Genomic DNA, 19,650 nt, shown 5'->3' on the forward strand with positions numbered 1-19,650 from the left:
AATTCTAATATTACTTTCATCCAAGACATCAACTAGTAGAGACTGATTATAATACAAAGTCTGTGGTTTTTGATTGGCTGGAAAAAAGATATGCTGTTGGACACTCAAGGTCTAAGAATCAAGTAAGAGGACAATTATTCAAATTATTTTCCAAATTACTACAAGTTGATAGTTGATATTTAGGGTATTTTATGAAAAAAGTACCTTTTGACCGCTTTCTCCATGCTTTCCGTCTTCACCATCCGGGCCCATGTCCCCCTTAGAAAAAGCGAATTTAATATAATTGATTTTTTTCTGCAAGGATATTTCTTTCATAGTTCAACACGCATACCTTTTGTCCTTTATTTCCTTGAACACCAGCTTGTCCAGACTGACCATCTTTGCCATCAATTCCATCTGCCCCTGGTAATCCTTGGTCTCCTTTTGCGCCAGTGGTTCCCTATTCAGATAAAAAGTAATACGCTACAACCGATTGTCAGAAATCATGACTGATTAAACACTCTATTATTCCTTATTATATGTCACATTTTATCATCCCCTGGAAAAAGGTAGTTAGTAGACTAAAACTGGGTATAATATTAATTGAGAAACTCGGAGTTAAAACAATGTGTTGCTTAGTAGACCTACTTTTTCGCCCAGCTCGCCTTTTTCACCTCTCTGTCCAATTTCTCCAATCGGACCAGGTAATCCCGGTGGTCCAGGCAGTCCTGGTTCACCAGGAATTCCCGCTTCACCCTGAATGTTATGAAATAAAGTAACATTTAAGAAATGTGGAGCCTACCAAAATAAAACTTTAATAAGCCCTTATTTCAAATCTAAATCTAAATGAAGGCTACTGTGAAGTTCTCCTGTAGCATGACATGACACGTTATGATGGTTGAATGCACACAACACCGTGGCGACAGCTTTATTACAAACAAAGTAAGAAATTATATAAAACACATACGCGGCTCCCTGGTGGTCCTGCTACATCAGAAACTGGTCCTGGCAAACCTGGTGGGCCAATCATTCCCGGAACACCCTGATATATAACAAAAAGTGTTATATTTATATGAGAATTTATGATAAAAAAAAATATAATTACTCAATTGCATACATTGAGCTATTCGAAATAGTTTGTTTGTTTTCTGCAAAATAAGTGTTGCTAGCCTTTTCATTAGTGCATTTTTCTAAAAATTATTAATTTAATCTTATCTTCCGTTACTTACCGGCAAACCCTGTCTTCCATCCTGTCCATTTATTCCATTTTCTCCTGTTTCGCCCCGTGGACCCTGTTCCCCAGGTGGCCCCAATAAACCTTGAGGACCTACTTCGCCCTATAAATAGAAATGAAATCAATTATTTTGTTATTGATATTTTTATACGATACAGATGAATATTTTAAAATTGTTTGAAGGTGGCAATAAATGTCGGCTTATTTTCAGTCTAACAATGGTAGTATAATCAAATTATGTTGAACAAAACACTCACTTTTTGACCTTCACTTCCAATTTCGCCTCTTTCACCTTGAATGCCCTGGAATAAACGTAAAAAATAGGCATTGCCATTAACTGACTGCAGAGTGAATAAAAAACTGAAGCCCTGTTTTTAGTATTTAAACATTTGAATCCGTAATTGAATACTTAATGTTGAATAATAAATATATATATATATATACTTAAACTTACTGGTTCCCCGGGCCGTCCAGTTCTTCCTCTTTCACCTCTATTTCCTTTCTCGCCAACTTGACCACGCTCCCCTTCAACGCCAGGTAAACCTTGTGCTCCATCCATACCCTAAACATAATTTAGTGGTTCAAGTCATAATGCATGTCTCTAGCTTGATGAATCAAATTAGCAGTACTCATTTCCCTAATTAAGTTATGGGCTTCGTGTGATTCGAAAATATATAATTTTTTGTCTGCTTGATTTGAGCCGTGTTAAAATCAAGTGTTATATGAGAGTAATCCTCTCGTTGTTATAAACTAAAACAACTGTAATGCTGACCTTGTCGCCATCTTTTCCGTCAACGCCATCACTTCCAGGTAGTCCCTGTGATGCAATTAACAATCTAATTATATTAAACTGTGATGCTATTATTTTCAGAAAGACCAGTTGATCTTACATGATTTTTTTGTCTTAATTCAGATTAGCTTTCATAACCAGATCGTTGCTTGTTATGAAATATGGATATATAAATTACAGTGTACAGAGATATTTCCATTATGTTTAGTCAAATTTAAGATCACTATGATGTATATTTGATTACATTTCCTAAATGAGCAATAATATTTTGAGTAAAACATAAAAAAAAAGTTATATCACGAAACCTTGTCAGCAGACTTACCGCTTCTCCTTTATCGCCAGGTTCACCTCTTGAGCCAGAAGAGCCCTGAAAATCCAAATCAATATATTACATCAAGACTTGTTGACAGGCGAATGTGTTTATTTAGTTTTTATTTTTATCTTAACTTGTGTAATTACTGTTGATTTAATGACCGCCAACCAATCAATTTCCTGATTAGTTGAAAACAGTCAGTCGCTGGTGTTGTGACGTGAAGAAGCAGTTCAGTTCTAAACTTAGGTAGGTATATCTTAAGATGGAACATATGCTTGTTCAGGTTATAAGATTCATTGAGATTGCTATTGCTTGGTTATCTCATCTTCTTTAAATTACAGTGTGATAGCTTACAAAGAAAATCAGCATGGGTCAAAGAGAGGAGTACATATCTCATAATTTTATTTATACCACAAATCACACTCTACGTGGCTACAAGTATGAATCAATTGGTTTTTGACAATAAAACAATCGGGAATGCTTCCCCATTTGGTCATGTCTTGTTGATTTCAAATCGACGAAACCTCAGTTACTAAACAATAATGTTGATATCATAATCAAGCTGATTTTTGTGCTGTGGCATCGCAGCACAATTATAGATCACAGTCGAGTACGTGAAGTAAGCTCACTTATACGCATTTAAATATATAGTTATTATTGGAAAGTCGCGCAGTAGAATCAACCAAGTATTTTGTTAATATATGATCGTGGATTCTAGCCATTCTGTATATTTTACACCCAATGGTAAGAATTTTGCTATCAGAGGCAATGGAACATTCAATATAAAATTATTACCAGCGTACATGAATTTCCAAGCTATTCACAGTCATATGAGCGTGTTCCTATGACCTTGATGGCCGTCCTTATATTTTTTACAGGTAATAACCCTTGATTCCAGATGACGTAATCAAAATAGAAAGTGTTTTACCGGCGTTCCATCTTTCCCGTCTATACCATCATGACCGGGTAATCCTGACATTCCCTTTTCGCCTTGTTTTCCTTGAATTCCTTGTTCCCCTCTTTCGCCTGTATCACCCTTCATACAAAATGATATGTAAATAACTTTTAAAATTTGATTTCTTTCTAAATCAGGAGGCAATCGCCGCGTGCGAACTTGTAAGAAGTTTTTTGTTATGCTTCGTTTTTCACCAAAACCTAATTGCCATTGAATACCAAAGACATTAAATTCTGAGACCCAATAAATACATTACGCACAACAATAAAACATGTAATTGATAACTAAAAATTGCGAGTAAAAGAGAAATCGACGACTTTGCATAGAGCGGAATGGCTGAAATTGGTCAATAATATTGAATATCATTTCATTACAACGAAAGAAGGCAAAAATAAACTGAAGAAACTGAGTTTCGGATAAAATCTGAAAGTCATTATTAATTGATTTATCCACGAAACGTGGTTGAGGCGTGGTTGTTCTCAAGTGCCGCTCACAAATTCTCGCTCAGATTTTGAGCGATTGCGAGTGATGCAAATGATGCTATTCGATTAGAAAAATAAAATACGAACTCTTTATATATACCTTATAGGTAACCTATGAACGACCAGCGTTGATGATATATTTGTTTGGTAATTAGCGTTACAGTAATATTACCAGCTAAATCGGTTGAATAATATGAAGAATAAAATAATATATGACATGCAAAAACGCCACAATCTTGGCAATATATACAATGCGCGTGGGATATCGAGAAAAACAAATTCTCTAGACTGAAGCGATATAGTCAGCAAGAGCGAATGACGAGAAAATATATCGGTTAAATTTATGATATATATGTGTCATAACTACAATCACACATGGAGGAGTCATAACCAGTTTGGAACTTGCTAAATTAATACCCTGAAACATATACTTTCGAGTTGCGTTTCGACTCAATTGGAAGGTCAACGCGTCATTGGCGTAAAATGACCGAAAAGCGGCATGAGTGCATAATTAGTAATTTTTGATTTTACCTCTTCTCTTATACATCATACAATTACGATAAGTATTTGTTCAAACAAACCTTTTTTCCATATTCTCCTTTCAAACCAACGTCTCCAGCAGGCCCCGGCTCACCCTAAATAGCAATAAAATTAATGTTAAATTACAAAGTATTCTAGAATCAAAATTGTCTTCATTTACACAGATACGAGTAACTAGAAACACAATCAATGGTATTTTTATATAGAGAATCTGGATTGCAACATATTTCAGTTCCAATTTTCATTGTTAGATATCGAGTAGAAACCAACCACACTTCTGCTATCACAAACAAGATGAAATTATCCCGTGAAGACATATTTTCTGCATATGAGTTGGTTTCTTCACATAACAAAAGAGCGAGAAAACTAAACACTTCTTGGCTTCTATTCCAATATTAACTCCTTGGCGATATAACGAGGTTAGAGAAAGTTTGTTTTTAGTGAACAATACGCTTTTTTATTTATTACTTATAGTCAGTAATAATATACAACATGCTAATAAATCAATAAATTTACTACTAATAATAATAATAATAAAGGCTACTAAAGTAATATATATATGTATTTATCAGTAATATAACTAAAATGAAGACGACGGAAATTGGTTATACTTTGGTGAAGATTTGTAAGTATGAGTTTGTTATAAGTGGATTACCTTTTCTCCGGGTGGCCCAGCTGGACAAACACATTCCTCAAGTTTTGCTATTCCAGTGGGTCGAACCTCTTTTTGTGGAATTTCTCCTTTTAGTAAAGTTGTATTCGGCTTCGGCTCAAATTCAAGTTTCACTGTCGGGATCACTGTACAAGAAATCAAGGTAAAATTAAAGTTTGAGGCAGGTAAGGTCAGTCGAGGTAATGAAAGTTTAGAGCAGGCAAGAAAATATTTATAATTATAACTTCCAACTTGGTTTCAATTAGCTTTATTGGTGATATATTAATATAATAACACTAGAACTGTATATTTTTTTATTCTTACGAATTTAAATTAATTATTGCATTTCAAGTGAGAGGAACAAAAAATGAAACAAGCTATATTTTTCAATAAATCATCTTGAAACTTGTTCTTATAACTTGAAGTTAATTAATTTAGCCAGAAAATACCAAGGGGTTCACTTCTCAAGTACGATACGATTCAGGTAAAAAATACACCTTCGACTATATAGTGACCTATCTGCACTAATTTAATAAAGTTTCATTTTATTCTACATGAAAGCATAAAAGTAAAATCTAAAACAAGCGTTTAGCAATCCTTTTTGTTTAGTGTCATTTATAAACGAACAGTAGAGTCTCAGAGACCGTTAAGCTGTTATATCGCAAAGAATTAAAATAGTTAACAGTTATATTATATCAAACACTTATATGAAAATAAAAAATTGCTGTTTCTATAAAAAAAAGTTCAAAGTTCAAGATATTAGCATAATAAAGAAGAAAAATTCCATGCTTCAAGAAACCCACAGTTCGATTTGATTTCAATAATCCTTACCAAAATCTTCATCCGTAAAGTAGTCTTCATATCATGCATGTGAAAGAACAAGGTTCATGAAGAAAAACACAAAATGTTAAAGTGGGAAAACATGCAATTTTATCTTATTCATAAATCATACTAAATGTGAGTTTTTGAAAAGTTCATGCGACCTGATAATTTAACCTCAATTCATATATGATAAGATGTTGACTCTTGATAGCATTAGGAAAAATTGGTAATTATCAAAAAATTATAAAAGTATCCCGCTTGGTAAAGATATATTCATATCTTAATAAAATATTCAATAAATAAAGTACTGCATCTTGAAGTTAATCAGGGTCTTGTTACATAAAGATATTTAAGTTGCCAACGACGCTGAATATCTTAAACCTATTCCAAAGCTATAGTCAAGCACATAAAATCATCATATCATCTAGCACGGATTACATATAATATGCGAATAATATTACAAAAAGTAAAAATTGGTAATTTATTGCAATTCGAAGCAAAAGCGTGTTGTTGTTAAAGCGTGTTGGTTAAACGAAAATTTTCGACAGAGTTGGATTGGCTTGCTCGATTGGAAGACAACATGTTATTTTAGAGAGTTTAGCACAAATAACCGAATTTATTGATATAGCTTCGCCAAAATGCACATTTTTAATTAGATAAATTTATTGAACATTTATTGTTTAAAGAATGCAGTATTAAAAAGCGTAACGAATTGAAGCTGTGAATTTGAAAGATTTATTAAAAATAATATATACCCCAATATGTAATTCATTCAAATGTCGACATGTTTGTAATTTCTATGGTAAGTCAATTTGGAAAAAACTGATTGAGCTGAAAACTACTTTAACCTACTTTAGACTGCAATTTGCGGAATTTCCTAATACGAGCCATGCTCTAACTTAAAATACCGACTCCGCAACTTACTATTAAGGCATAATGAAGAGCGTTAGTTTTGAAATGCAATATCAGGATGCTTTCAGCATAAGCTGCTATTCTAGATATCATAATATCGTTGTATTCAAAGGTATTAGATGGAGTTTTACAGATGCGTATTATATAGACTAGAGTCAGTAAATAACCGTTATTACGATATCTCACCATCAAATTCTTTTTCAATTTCTTTGAAATCACCATCTAATGCGAGACAGTAAACCAAGGTTTTACTTTAAGTCAAATCCCGACAGTTAGATCTATCCATATGTATGGTGTATTATTTATTTTTTTGTGCAGGTCAGGACAGTACACAGCAGATTTATAAATAAATCCCTGCAACTAAACACAACAAGAACACCACAGGCATTGAAATGAGTCACCAATTGTAAAAAAAAACTTAAAGTGGAAAGTAACACGACCAATAGCACCAAAAACATGCAAGATAAGATAAGTATTAAAATTACCAGGAAAGCCTCCACCTCCATCGCTTCCATCACTGTTGTCACCCTGGTGATGAAATGAGCAAATAACTATTACAGCAGAATCGTCGCTTTGTCACATTTGCCAACTTTTTCGTTATGATCAAAATTATTTTATTATTATTCGAAGATCGCCACAATTCCGATCGAATAATTGACAGGTAGGTAGTTCAGCTACATTATGATATTTCGAAATATTACTTCAGAATTATGAAAGTTATGAATACCTTTAAAGTTCAAAGTTCAGAGTTCAAAAACTTTAACCTAACAACTCACATCAGTAATTAAACCAGGACCGACTGGTGTGACCTTCCCGTTGTTTCCTGGAATTTTTATTTCTCCTTCAGGATTAACGATTACATCAAATTCATCTATTATTTCTATTCCTGACGGAGTCCAGGTAGTAGATTTGGTTGAGATGTCCACGAAAGGAGTTGCTGGTCTAGTTGTGGTTGTACTAGGACTGGTTATGCTTCTAGGGATTGTGGTTGTTGATGCGGTAGTATGTGCTTTCGTATTCTCTATATCTTCTTTTGATGGACACTTTATAAATACATAAATGTACAAGCTTAAGCATATTCACGAGAACTTACCCCAAAGAGAAAGATCTCCGGTTATTACTTGAAATATACATTAGTTTTCCTACATTCAATTTAATGCATTGCATAATCTACGAAGACAATTCATTGATAAAACAATACCAACAGTAGAGCAATATCGATCTACGTGTGCACCTCATGGTGTCTTGCATAGTTTGAATTCAACAGCTATTCAAGGTAAAAACAAACTAATATCTTCTACTATTGTCGATTTGATTTTAATTATGCTGCAAACTGTTGACATTTATAACTGGCGAAGGTGCATGGCGTTGATCTTATCATAACAATGACTTTACTGAACTTTGTTTATTGTCACTACAATATTTTTTGCAATATTTTTATCATGCAGTAGTGGTGATCGATATCGACTCAATGTCCATAATTGATTGTATGATTTTATTATATTTAATTACTTATTTTAAATTTTTAGATTAAATTGACCCCAGCATGATACTGTGATAAGTTGGTATTTAAATGAAAAAAAACATCAAACAACCTAGTCACCGTATACTTGGAAATTATAGATAATATATTAGCGGTAGAGACTTACGTCTTCAGCCTCATATCCAGGTATCTCACAACATCCCTCTTCTGCTTCTTCTGCTGATTCCATTTCACAATACAATCTCATTGACTGCAGATCAAACTTGAAATATAAACAAGGAAGATGTAAAATAAAGCCTAAAGAGTCTTTATTAATGTTGGTCCCAATGTTGGCAGACTGTAATTGAATATTTATTAGAGATTAAATTGTCATACCGGCGCATTCGAATGTCTTGTTGTTCTTCCCAGATATGTTTTTCCTCCGATTCCAATTTCATTTTCTTTAGGTCTCATTAGTCTTGTACTGATTTTTTCGCAATCAAGAATTAGGGTAACAGAAGCGCTACACAAAAAGAAAAAAATGGGTGTTTCGAATGTGCTGTAATTATGGGAACCTAAATACGCACGGATATTAGTTATCTGTCTAATACATAAAAATAATACTGCAATTGCTATTTGTTCATAAATAAGAGCCATCTATAGCATAAAGGCTCAAGTGCATCGAAACTGTCATATTTTTAAAAAGTTCGAAATTGTAAAAGCACTAATAGAATTCGACACTATCATATTCGCACAAGAGTATTAATTTTCTTCAACTTATAACATACATATATCTGCCAAGGTTATCGATATACAATTTAAGTTTGATTCCGAAATTATCATTCAATTATACTAATTAATCTTACCTATTTATTTGCATCATGAGTTTATGATAACCTTTATCAAACAGTTTCTTGACTTGCTTGTATTTTGAAGACCGGAACAAAGCTGTTGATATTCCGCCATCTGCTCCCAGTGCAATGAATTCAACAGATTTCTAAAAAACGAGGGTAAATGATAAGTCTAGGTGATTATTTTCAATAAAAATGAATATAATGAAGCTTAGAATATATTATATAAGAAATTTTTCAACAATTTCTAGCCTACATTCAGTTCCCACTTCAATACAATCATTGTATTTGAGTTATCTAAATTGGTTACAAAAAAGGTCTTCCGAATGGACGAGAAGTTTATCCAAAGTTTTAGTACACCTTCGACATTTCGATTCGTGATCGATGTTGAGAAATGTTTGATTTGATAGAATTGTTGTAAATTGCAATTACCTCCTATTATATTCAAATTTAATATTTCACAACTTACTCTCCTTGGGTTAAGTCTAATATCCAGTTGATCACGTCCCGCTTTGTCAACAACTTTCATTAAACTCCAGGCTCTTTTCTTACTTGATTGTGATGTTACCCGAAACGTTGAAACGAACACATATTGATCAGGAAGACCTCGTTCAAATACTTTTCTGTTAGATATAAATATATTTGGAGCTCATTTACGAGGTTAACTGAATTGCGAAGGTTCTGAAAAAGAGTTTTGTTTCAAATTTGTTTTAAATTATTTGATTCTTACCTTGTTTCAATAACTGGATTTTTCCTGAGTCTGAATGAGGCATAGCTTGGTACACTCCCATTAGTAGATGCCACTCCAGTGTTTTCCAAAGCAGAGTTATGCAAATCAAATGAATGCACCAAATCAAAGCCTGTGAAGTTTAGTTATAAAGAATAAATAAATTAAATTAACAAGAGTACATCTTTAGGTGGGGTTGTGTGATGATGAGAGTTCAGGCAAAACGTAATAAACCACAATGTAGCAAAGAATTGTCTCCTATCATGCATTGAATATTTCCCATTACACTAAAATAAAGAATGTTCAGAATGTACAAGCAAGTAATATGAAAAAAAAGAATATGATTCTTTCAAAACAAACCTCAAAGATAAAGAAAAAGTATAAAGATTACGAAAAGTAGATAATCGAACAAAATAACAATGAAACATGCACAAACGCACCCTGGTCATTACGAGTTCAACTATGCATCCTTGCGTGAATTGGGCGAACAATCAATGATTAAATAGGCTTCAATTCAAATCAGAATTAACAAAGGTTTCCGTATTTTAGATTAGAATATAGTAAGAAATTGTTGGGTAGCAATAAACAATAGAAAAGTGATTATTATTTTACGTTCCCAGATGAGAAAGCACATGCGCTTCTGAATAACGATTTGGGCATAGGGCAGAATTCTCAACGTACACAATTTTCTTGTATATATTTATTTGATTATTTCTTTTATTGATTATTTCTTCTGACATTTTAAAAATTTCTAATCTAAAATATTCAATCGTATGATAATTATTGGATTAATAAATAGGAAACAAAAACTACGTGCCAGCAATTTGTCATTAGAACAATTTATGAATCGACTTACGGTAGTTATTATCAATATATTAAACATGCACCAAATAATCAACCAGGAATCTTTTTATTTTTTTGATTATAATAATATATATAAACAAGATGAAAAAACTGTTATGCTGAATTTCTATAATTTGTCGTCCGATCAATAGCAGTGATAGTGCAGTCAGGCAAAATTGAATTTTTGAAGCAAGCATCCGATTAGCATTCAAAGTTATAAACGGGTCAAGCTTGACATTGTAGAGTGAAGATGCTATGGTAATATTTGAGTGACCTCGCTTATCCGAAACGATTTTTTTTAAGTTTTAGGTAATTCTACAAACTAGCAACATGTGCTGCAGTTTGTATTGGTTTTTTGACGCTGCATGTCGACAAATTCCTGTTTATACAATCATACCCCACTATGCACCTTAGCGTCGTTAAAGCATACTTCGTAAAAGAAAGCTCTTGCAAATAAAGCGTACGTAAAATACCAAAGCAATTTATATATTTAAGTTCCTACCAAATGTGAATTCTTTAGGTCTCCTCTCTGTCAAAGTTTGAGAAAAATATTAGAAACATTAAAAATGAGTAAATGAGTTCAGGCTTAATTCGGGAAGGTTTTAGGAATAACTTACTCCACCTTTCAAAATAATAAATGTGAAAAATTCATATATATAATTTTTCTCAAGAAAATTGATGATTTTTTATGATATGCCTAATGTATTATATATCAGATTGTAATAAAAACGTATCCCACAAAAAAGAAGACGACACCCTAAGAGTATAGAGAAAAAATCCAGATGTGAAAAAAATCAATGACATGCACTACTTCATCAATAATATGATCAAAAAAATCTCACAATGAATTGATTTGATGATTTGAATCCATGATGCAAACATTTACGAATAAGAATATATAAATACAGATAATTTGAAAGTAACCAAATCTTTTTTAATCTGAATTTGTCATCATCATCTGCCAGCACAAAGTAAGTTCAAATTAATCAAATAATTTTGGCACAAGGTGATTCCATTTGCTTAATTTTGATGCACGTGATGGAAATTCAGATATAGAGTTCTTTGTATTGCTTATCTACGTGTCGAAAAAAAATGAAAGTTGTATTAGTGATTCTTATTGGCTTGCCTGGAAATCGTGAATGACTGATCGATGACCCATCACTAAGAAGAGCATCTGATTGCAAACTCAAATCTGGACAGATGGCATCTAGAACAAAATAAAATTTAGATTAGTTTCACCTATAAAATATGTTAACATAAGAACCCCTTCTTTTATTTTTATAGGCAGAAAATTGCCAGCCCTGAGAGCTGACGCTTTTATATCTAATGCACAATTAATCGTGAAATAGTACATCTCTACTATACAACAGTATTTAAACAATGAATTAATGCTAACATAAGGACATACCGACACATATGTGTTGTCTCAAGGACTCTCTTATTCGCTCAATTGACTTAAAATCGTTAACTTGAAAGACATGTCTTGAATCTGGATCCGATGCAATTTCGTTTAATTCTTCGACAACTGCTAATGACACCTACAGCACATTTGGAAATTTGAATTAGTTAGTTTATCAGAACCTTTGTCTCCTTATATAGGCATAGAAATGTATACAAACAAGCATAAGGCGACCAGGTTTGCAGATTCGTCTTACCATACTAAACCGCAAGCCAGATATCTCGACAATTGATCCGAGATCCAATTTCTCCAATAACTCAAAACATACATTATTGCATTGGTTGGTTGAGTCATAGGTTTCAAATCGCGTCATTTGATCTCTCATTATTTGCTGTTTATTGTGGATGGTCAAAGTTGTGCGAGTACTAATATACGAATCATTCGTGTAATAATATGAAAGCTTATTTTACCCCAACGGCATACAGTTGTATACCCTCATCCTGTGCTTCCTGTGAGGGTTTGAAAACATTATCTTGTGCACGACCATCTGTCAGCACAATTGCTAATCTATTGTAGCCAAGTTCGATTGGTCGTGCTCCCTTTGAAACCGAGAATGCATGTGTTCGCATAAACTTGATAGCTTTGCCAGTTCTTGTATTTCCTATGAAAAAGGTAAGTATAGTAACGGTAATGCTTTACACGTCTCCCAAGACGATTCTGGGTAACTAGGCATAACTTTTTGTTTGTTTTCGTGGCCTTGGGGCTTCAAATATTGAAATACATTTTTGAGATTCAAAGAGCTCAAGTTCAAGTTTAAATGCATTAAGATTTGTGTGACTTGTTCGATTGAAATTATTTCAATTCGGATATACTATCACTTACCTCGCAAATATTCAATATTATCCACAGCTTCTACCAAATCATCTTTATTGGAGTAATCATTTAATCCAATTGCAAGTCTGGCATGATCAGAATAAACAACAATCCCCGCTCGAGTTCGATCTGGACCGATATCAAATGAAGATATTAAGTTTGAAACCCATCTGTAACAGAAGAACGTTGACCATGATATGATGATTAGGAATGAACAATATATTTTCATATATGACAATTTTGTTACAAGCCCTATATAATAAACGAACTAAATATTCTGAATAAAAAAGATGCCTGTCCACATTTGATTTTGCGCACTTCCGGAATCTATATTAATATACATAGAGCATAGGTTCTCAAAGTATTCCGTGCGTAGCACAGGGCTCCATGAGAGAAACCTAGAGGCTCCGTGAGCTATTCGTTTACTGATTAAGATACTGACTTGGATAATTTTGTAACTGTACGATGAAACAATAACGGCATTAATAAAACTTGACAATGGTCGCATCGAAATGTGGCAACGAGGGGTAATTCAAATATGACATTATCTATAAGTTCCAATTGAATTGATTGAATCGTAATCATAATTTAAAATGTTTGCAACCACGTCGGACCAGGACGGGATTCTGGTTCAGAAATTTTTATTATCGTACTGAAGATATAAACATGATATTCCGTAAATGGTATTGTAAAATTGGACACAGCAAAAAGTATACTAATCCGACCGAAATTGTCAGATTATTACAATATGTTGCCATTGTTGCTCTGTGATGACATAGTCTTATGTCGAGCTATGTCGAGGGTTCGAACCAGTGTTCGGCTTGCGACATTCGTACAAAAGGGTATTCATAAAAATTATATATGTGATAATTCATTTAATCGATAATAAAAGTCAATTATTCTAATTATACCTTCGTATTCTAGTGAAGTTAGCATCTCCCACACTACTTGATGCGTCGATGACAAAAACAAGATCATAATATACCGTCCTGCAACCTGCAAATAAATTTTTATAATTATTAGGTCATAATAATATTGTAACATAAGCATTTATAGAGCTTCTACGACATATGTACAATGCATATATAAATTCTATTCTAAGTTATTGTCGCCGTAAAAACACATTTTCTACCATGCCGTTCCAACATAGAGCAAGCTACAGGTCGTTATGAAATTTAATTTAACGTAGGTATTCAAATATTAATTTTACCATAGTAATGCAATGAGTCATCAACAAAAATTTTATCTAAATAGTAAAATAATTTCAATATTTAGTCGAGTATTTCCGATATATCTAAAATCAAGTAATTTGTTTGTAAAGCAACATGTTCTGGACCATTTTGAAGGTTAAAATAACCTCGCGAGGTTCATGATCGCCATGCCCAAAGTATTCATGGAAACGTTTAGAAACGTCACTGCATGTCAGAGTAACTTTGATGAACTGGATTTACATGGCGTAGCAATTAGAAACTTATTTACAAACATTTTTGTAAGTTTTTTTAATCGTACATAAAAAAATCAAGTACATAAAAATCACAAGTAATTACGTTAAATTAAACATAGTTAACACACGAAAGAGATAACACAAGGATGGTGACATTCTATGATGTAATATTAAAATTGATGACATGATTTCAAATTGGAAGTATTTGACAAAGAATGACTTGAATGTAACAATGTGCAATTAGGGATGGTGTGAGAAAACGGATGAATGTGATTTGAAAGTTATCTAAAACACAATAATGATATTTCAATAGAAGACGACACAGAATACAGGAAGTAAAACTTCTGATAGAACCACTACACTGAATTTCCACTCTCTCTCATGTTAACTTTGAATAGGATTGTATGTTACAATCCCGGAATTCTCGCCTAAGTCAAACCTAGCTCAGTATTTGTTCATGAAGAAAATTTCAATTGTTAGTGCTCTGCCAATTGCGTTTTGCGCAATCCTCCAAAAAGTCGATGTGGGTTTTTGGCCATTGGTTATGAGTTATGACCATTATAAATCTACCATATATTTGAACGAAATTTAAATATGTTTTTAAACTGACGCCCGAAAAGACGCTTTTTCGCCATTTTTATCTTAGATTTCAGTACTATCAGTTAAATGTCAATTCCGATCTAGTCGCCATTACGCTTGTAGCACAAAATAGAAATGTTTATTTTTTTCGTGATTCATTGACTTAAAGTCAATTACTCAAAAGCCTAAGTTTGATATAAAAGTGGAACAAAAAATGTACATGATTCGATTTGAAATATATCAGAGTCCTAACATGAAGGTACAATATTTAATTTTAAACAGCCCTAATCGTTAGTATAGCATTATATGGTATTATATTTTTTTGTATATTCAGAGAAGTCAACTGTTTATTCTGGAAATTCTCAGCAGAACTTAATTTAGTTGCGTATCACACTTATTGAAAATAGAACTTATTGGCTGTGTGTGTTAATCAAAAATATTCTCAAAATGAAGTTCATTCATACCACGATGTCATCGATAGATGATATATGAGAGTAAGTTAATCGGCAACTGCGAAGCGTGATTTCTTGCTTCAGTTAGACCTTCAAATTTATGACTGAATTCGTGTTAGTTGGACTACATCTTAAAATCAAATCAAGCATTGCATTATTAGTATTCAATTAAAACTGATAAGCAATAAGTTGGCTGCTTTGCATAAAACAGTTTGCGTACTGCACTTCTCATTACAAAAATATTTTCTATTTATGTATGGTTGATTGTTATGCATAGTTATATGCGTGTATTATTTATTTTTGATTTATCCGATTGCAACTTGCAAAAAGTGACAATAAACTAATGTGTATTCCGAAATTCGCCATATAATTTTGAATTTTATGAATGATAAAATATATTAGTATGATAGCAGTTCATTGTTATTGCAATTACAAATTTGTATAATTTGAAAAGCAACCTCTAAATGGCATAGCTTGCGTCTCTAATTCGGCAGATTAAATTATAATTTACTTTGCCTTGTGTAGAATGAGATTCTCATTCTGTCAGAAATTAAATTCTCTGTATCCATGTGATTAAAAAGAAAATAAAGGTTGATGAGTTTACAAAAGAAAGTTCAAAATCTATTATTCTGATGAAGTCATGCTCAAAGTGAGTACTCACGCGAATAAGACAATCAGGATTCAAAATATTTTCGGGTCAAAATATAACTTGATAATTGTAAAAATATTTGTCTTACTGTTAATTATTTATTTGTTATGAAAAAATTGAATGAAATCAGTGCCCGGTTTTCAGGGCATGTGAATCATAAGTTAATCAATATGTATATCAGTCGTTACAAAACTGACTTCGAAAACGAACAGTAATAAAAATCTCTCTAAATGTCTGTTAGAATCTTAAGTTAATTAACGAGCATTTCTGACTTGGTCATCCTGATTGGTTTTTGCGTGAGTCATCGACTTTAATGACAAAACATTTGAGAATATAACGGAGTATTCATATGATTGGTAGATAACAATAAGACGCAAAATGTTCTTGATTCATTATTAATTGATGATTTGATTTTATCATGCTAATTGTCAACCAAAATGCACAAATGTAATTAAAATAATTTTCATATGCAATACGTTAAATTGGATTATTGTTAATTAAAACGATATCAATTAATTAACGACGTTTGCAGTAAACTCTACTATTGGATTCCAAAATTTTGAGCCATTGTTTACTGTAGGGAAAAGCTCCGGGCTAGTTTTAGATAAACTTTCGGAAACACATGATCAGTCTTGATGAATTACTTGGAAATATAACAAATGCCAAATCATTCTACTATTTTATCGTACAATTTCTTAACATATCGTATGTGTTGCTTTATAAGAAGTTTTACATATTTTGAAAGAGGCGAAAAGGTATTTTGCAACCATAAAAATTCATCCCAAAATTAAACTAGAATCCAGAAATTTTGCATTCCAGAGTAATCCATCAATCAGTTATATATCTATCAAACTTTAATTCTAAATAAAACTATCAAATGCAAATCAGGTATGATCTAAATAACGTTCGTGATTCATTATCACAGAATAAAATCGGTATTAGGTGTCATGTTCGATCAAGAATAGGCTGCGTTTGAACCGCATCACGACTCATGATGCAGACTCGGCCCATGCCTGAGCAAACTTCGATAGAGATTTGAATGTAGGAATATATCAGCAAACAAGATAACAAACTCAAACGGCATCACAAATCACCATAGTTACATGTTGTGACATCAAAGTCACGTGATCGATTGTTCATGCACGTGGAACGTTTCACGTGACAACTCACGTGCGTCATAAATGACGTAATCATGCCACGTCACCTTCATTGTCACGTTCTATCCTGTTTCCAAAACCATTTTCTTGTAGAATCTTTAGATGCCTTTGTCTTCGCCTTCCTTCATTCATATTTACGTCAAAAGTGGTTGAAATATTAGGGTACAGATATACGCATTATGTTCTTACTGAAGCTTTGCAATCATTTAAGATGTGGTCTAACATTTAAGTGTAAAAATGAAGTTTGAATATATTTTCTATAAATTTTCTGATGGCTAATCCTCCAAGTATACATATTTTAAGTTGCATTTAGGTGATAAGCAAAACTTGCCCTAGCAGATATTGAACGCCGGAAAGGGCAGCTTCAGATTGTGTATTTGAGTTGCACCGTTCAGCTATGCCAATATGTACATGTGCATTACATTCCAATGTAGCAAAACATTAACAAAATTGACGGGACTTATACAGTTGTTCCACTCCACGTAAAAATCATTAAGACGTCATTAAGAACGTTGATAGCACGCAATACACAATCCCACATACTCAGGGAAATTTCAAATCAGTAGGGCATAAGTTGAAATCAATATTGAACATAAGATATTGAGTTCGAATCGAAGTATATATACCAGAACTGATAGAACACGTATTTTAAAAGATTTTGTCAGGAAAAAAGGGTTAAATATAGTATATCACAATTTTTTTATTGATAGTTTATTTCCGTATTCTTGTATATTAGGCTTTTAGTCACATCGCCAATCGTTGTTCAAAACTACAAGAATAATTTTGTTCAACTATAATTAGGTTTTAAAGAAAAAGGGGTTTCTAGGCTAATAAACTTTCCGATACACACAAATATTTTTCATATGATAATCAATATATTCTGTGCTGCAATTACGTCAAGACTTCAAAAAATGAAATAAAAGTAAACGTATATATATAATATATTCACCTGCTCTATCTTTTGATCGTGATGGTTCTTGACATTCAACTTGAGAAATGATAACGATGACGATGAGAAGCGAATATATGTAATAAAAGTTCTTCATGTTGACCCTGAACATATTATATTAAAACTAAGACATTGATTGATTGTCATTGTTGTCAAAATTGAAATTTGAAAAAAAAATTGAAAAATATCTTCTATATCATTTTTCCGCAAAACTCATCTATAAGGCGGTTTTTCATGTCATTGACGTTTTTTTTTCAACTGGACATTCTGAGCTATTTATTATGACGCTACATGCTATTTTGAATTCCTAAACAATTAATACAGTTGAAACATTCACCAAATTTTCAACAATATACATTAGATGATTAGATCATGCATACTTAGATACATAAATAAAGTGGATTATGCCAAATATAACAACACGATGCCTTTTAATGGGCTCGTATTATTTTTAAAATGATGTTATCTTACTTCATAACGTTAACAAGCTGCTTTCGAAAACATTCACCACTCGCTTCTTCTGATTTCTATCAATTTTCGTTTAAAAAATTGCAGTGTCGGGATAAACTGGTTGATTATAGACACGTGGAAACCTCAATAGTATAGTCCTATTTTTAACTTCAGCGGGCGGAATTTGACAAGAATGCGTTATAATGCGTGTTGTATAAAAGCAGTCATATGGGACTAAGAAAGACATTTTATTGCATTATGATTGGCATTCAAAGCATACTTCTAGAAGTAATTACGATGACTTGCATGCACCGGGAAGGAAACGCACTATCTCCGTTTCGAAAAAGAAAAAAAAATAACAAAAAACTATCAATTTTGAGCTGAGAAGGCCACAGAATAGCATATAAAAGAGTCTATGAACTCGGTGTATTTGGAAAGCTTATTTAAATCGTCATATATTCCATAGTTGCATCAAACCAATAAGTGAGTCGTATCCATGTTCCTAAATGATGTAGCCTAGTGTGTTAATTGGATTCGATCCAAGGCGACCATGTTTCAAAGATCACAATTGTACTCCATGTAGGCTATTTTTGTAAAAAGTAGATGAACCGTGATAGATACGTGACATCATTATGTGGGGTCGAATTAATGCCCCATTTCCGCGAATCGAAATACAACAGCTGCTGATGTGAGACATATGGTCGATCTGCAGGTGTTAAAATAGTTGTGTTCAGAGAAATCAGTTATATACATAAAACACTAAAAGTCGTAAAAATTCTGCAAAGCAATTTGCTATCAACTGTTAGAATGTTGTTTCAACGGTTGCCACATTCTTTGGCTACGAAACTCAATAAAAATAATTATTCTTTGTCCTAACACACGATGCAGTTCTCCAAAGTCTTCAAAGAATTCAACTGACACCCATGACCCCAAACTATAGTTTTTATCAACATCTACCACAATAGTGCCAAACAAAAGACTTCCTGACATAAATAAAGTGGGGTTACTACTAAAAACACAAATCTTCATCTAGTTTCCATGCCAAAGATCAGTTACCATTTTCCGGCAATGAGTATGTACTACAGATGAGCCACAAATATTTTGACAGCAAAACATTTACGTTCATTCAATGTGGA

General features: G+C 32.8%; 1 protein-coding gene across 9 annotated transcripts in view; it reads right to left on the reverse strand.

The window, feature by feature from the left end:
• The window catches only part of LOC120346181 (uncharacterized), a 72,324-nt gene that overhangs the window by 10,742 nt on the left and 41,932 nt on the right, over positions 1-19,650 (reverse strand). For 4 of the 9 annotated variants that reach the window (XM_078115176.1, XM_078115175.1, XM_078115177.1 and 1 more), the window contains 29 exons: positions 18,065-18,168; positions 17,163-17,237; positions 13,746-13,830; positions 12,844-13,004; positions 12,432-12,622; positions 11,971-12,100; positions 11,689-11,769; positions 11,065-11,091; positions 9,723-9,852; positions 9,462-9,615; positions 9,008-9,138; positions 8,538-8,664; positions 8,329-8,424; positions 7,456-7,722; positions 7,165-7,207; positions 6,866-6,901; positions 5,777-5,800; positions 4,949-5,091; positions 4,335-4,388; positions 3,245-3,352; positions 2,326-2,370; positions 1,986-2,030; positions 1,668-1,775; positions 1,471-1,515; positions 1,209-1,316; positions 947-1,021; positions 628-735; positions 332-439; positions 205-258 (listed from right to left, as the gene is read on the reverse strand). In XM_078115176.1, coding sequence (XP_077971302.1) covers positions 205-258; positions 332-439; positions 628-735; positions 947-1,021; positions 1,209-1,316; positions 1,471-1,515; positions 1,668-1,775; positions 1,986-2,030; positions 2,326-2,370; positions 3,245-3,352; positions 4,335-4,388; positions 4,949-5,091; positions 5,777-5,800; positions 6,866-6,901; positions 7,165-7,207; positions 7,456-7,722; positions 8,329-8,424; positions 8,538-8,664; positions 9,008-9,138; positions 9,462-9,615; positions 9,723-9,852; positions 11,065-11,091; positions 11,689-11,769; positions 11,971-12,100; positions 12,432-12,622; positions 12,844-13,004; positions 13,746-13,830; positions 17,163-17,237; positions 18,065-18,168 — 2,863 coding nt within the window. The remainder of the gene's footprint in view (positions 1-204; positions 259-331; positions 440-627; positions 736-946; positions 1,022-1,208; positions 1,317-1,470; positions 1,516-1,667; positions 1,776-1,985; positions 2,031-2,325; positions 2,371-3,244; positions 3,353-4,334; positions 4,389-4,948; positions 5,092-5,776; positions 5,801-6,865; positions 6,902-7,164; positions 7,208-7,455; positions 7,723-8,328; positions 8,425-8,537; positions 8,665-9,007; positions 9,139-9,461; positions 9,616-9,722; positions 9,853-11,064; positions 11,092-11,688; positions 11,770-11,970; positions 12,101-12,431; positions 12,623-12,843; positions 13,005-13,745; positions 13,831-17,162; positions 17,238-18,064; positions 18,169-19,650) is intronic. The other 5 variants (XM_078115182.1, XM_078115179.1, XM_078115180.1 and 2 more) reach the window with 5 other exon arrangements.

Source organism: Styela clava, chromosome 8 (genome assembly GCF_964204865.1).
Source record: "Styela clava chromosome 8, kaStyClav1.hap1.2, whole genome shotgun sequence".
NCBI classification, from domain to species: domain Eukaryota; kingdom Metazoa; phylum Chordata; class Ascidiacea; order Stolidobranchia; family Styelidae; genus Styela; species Styela clava.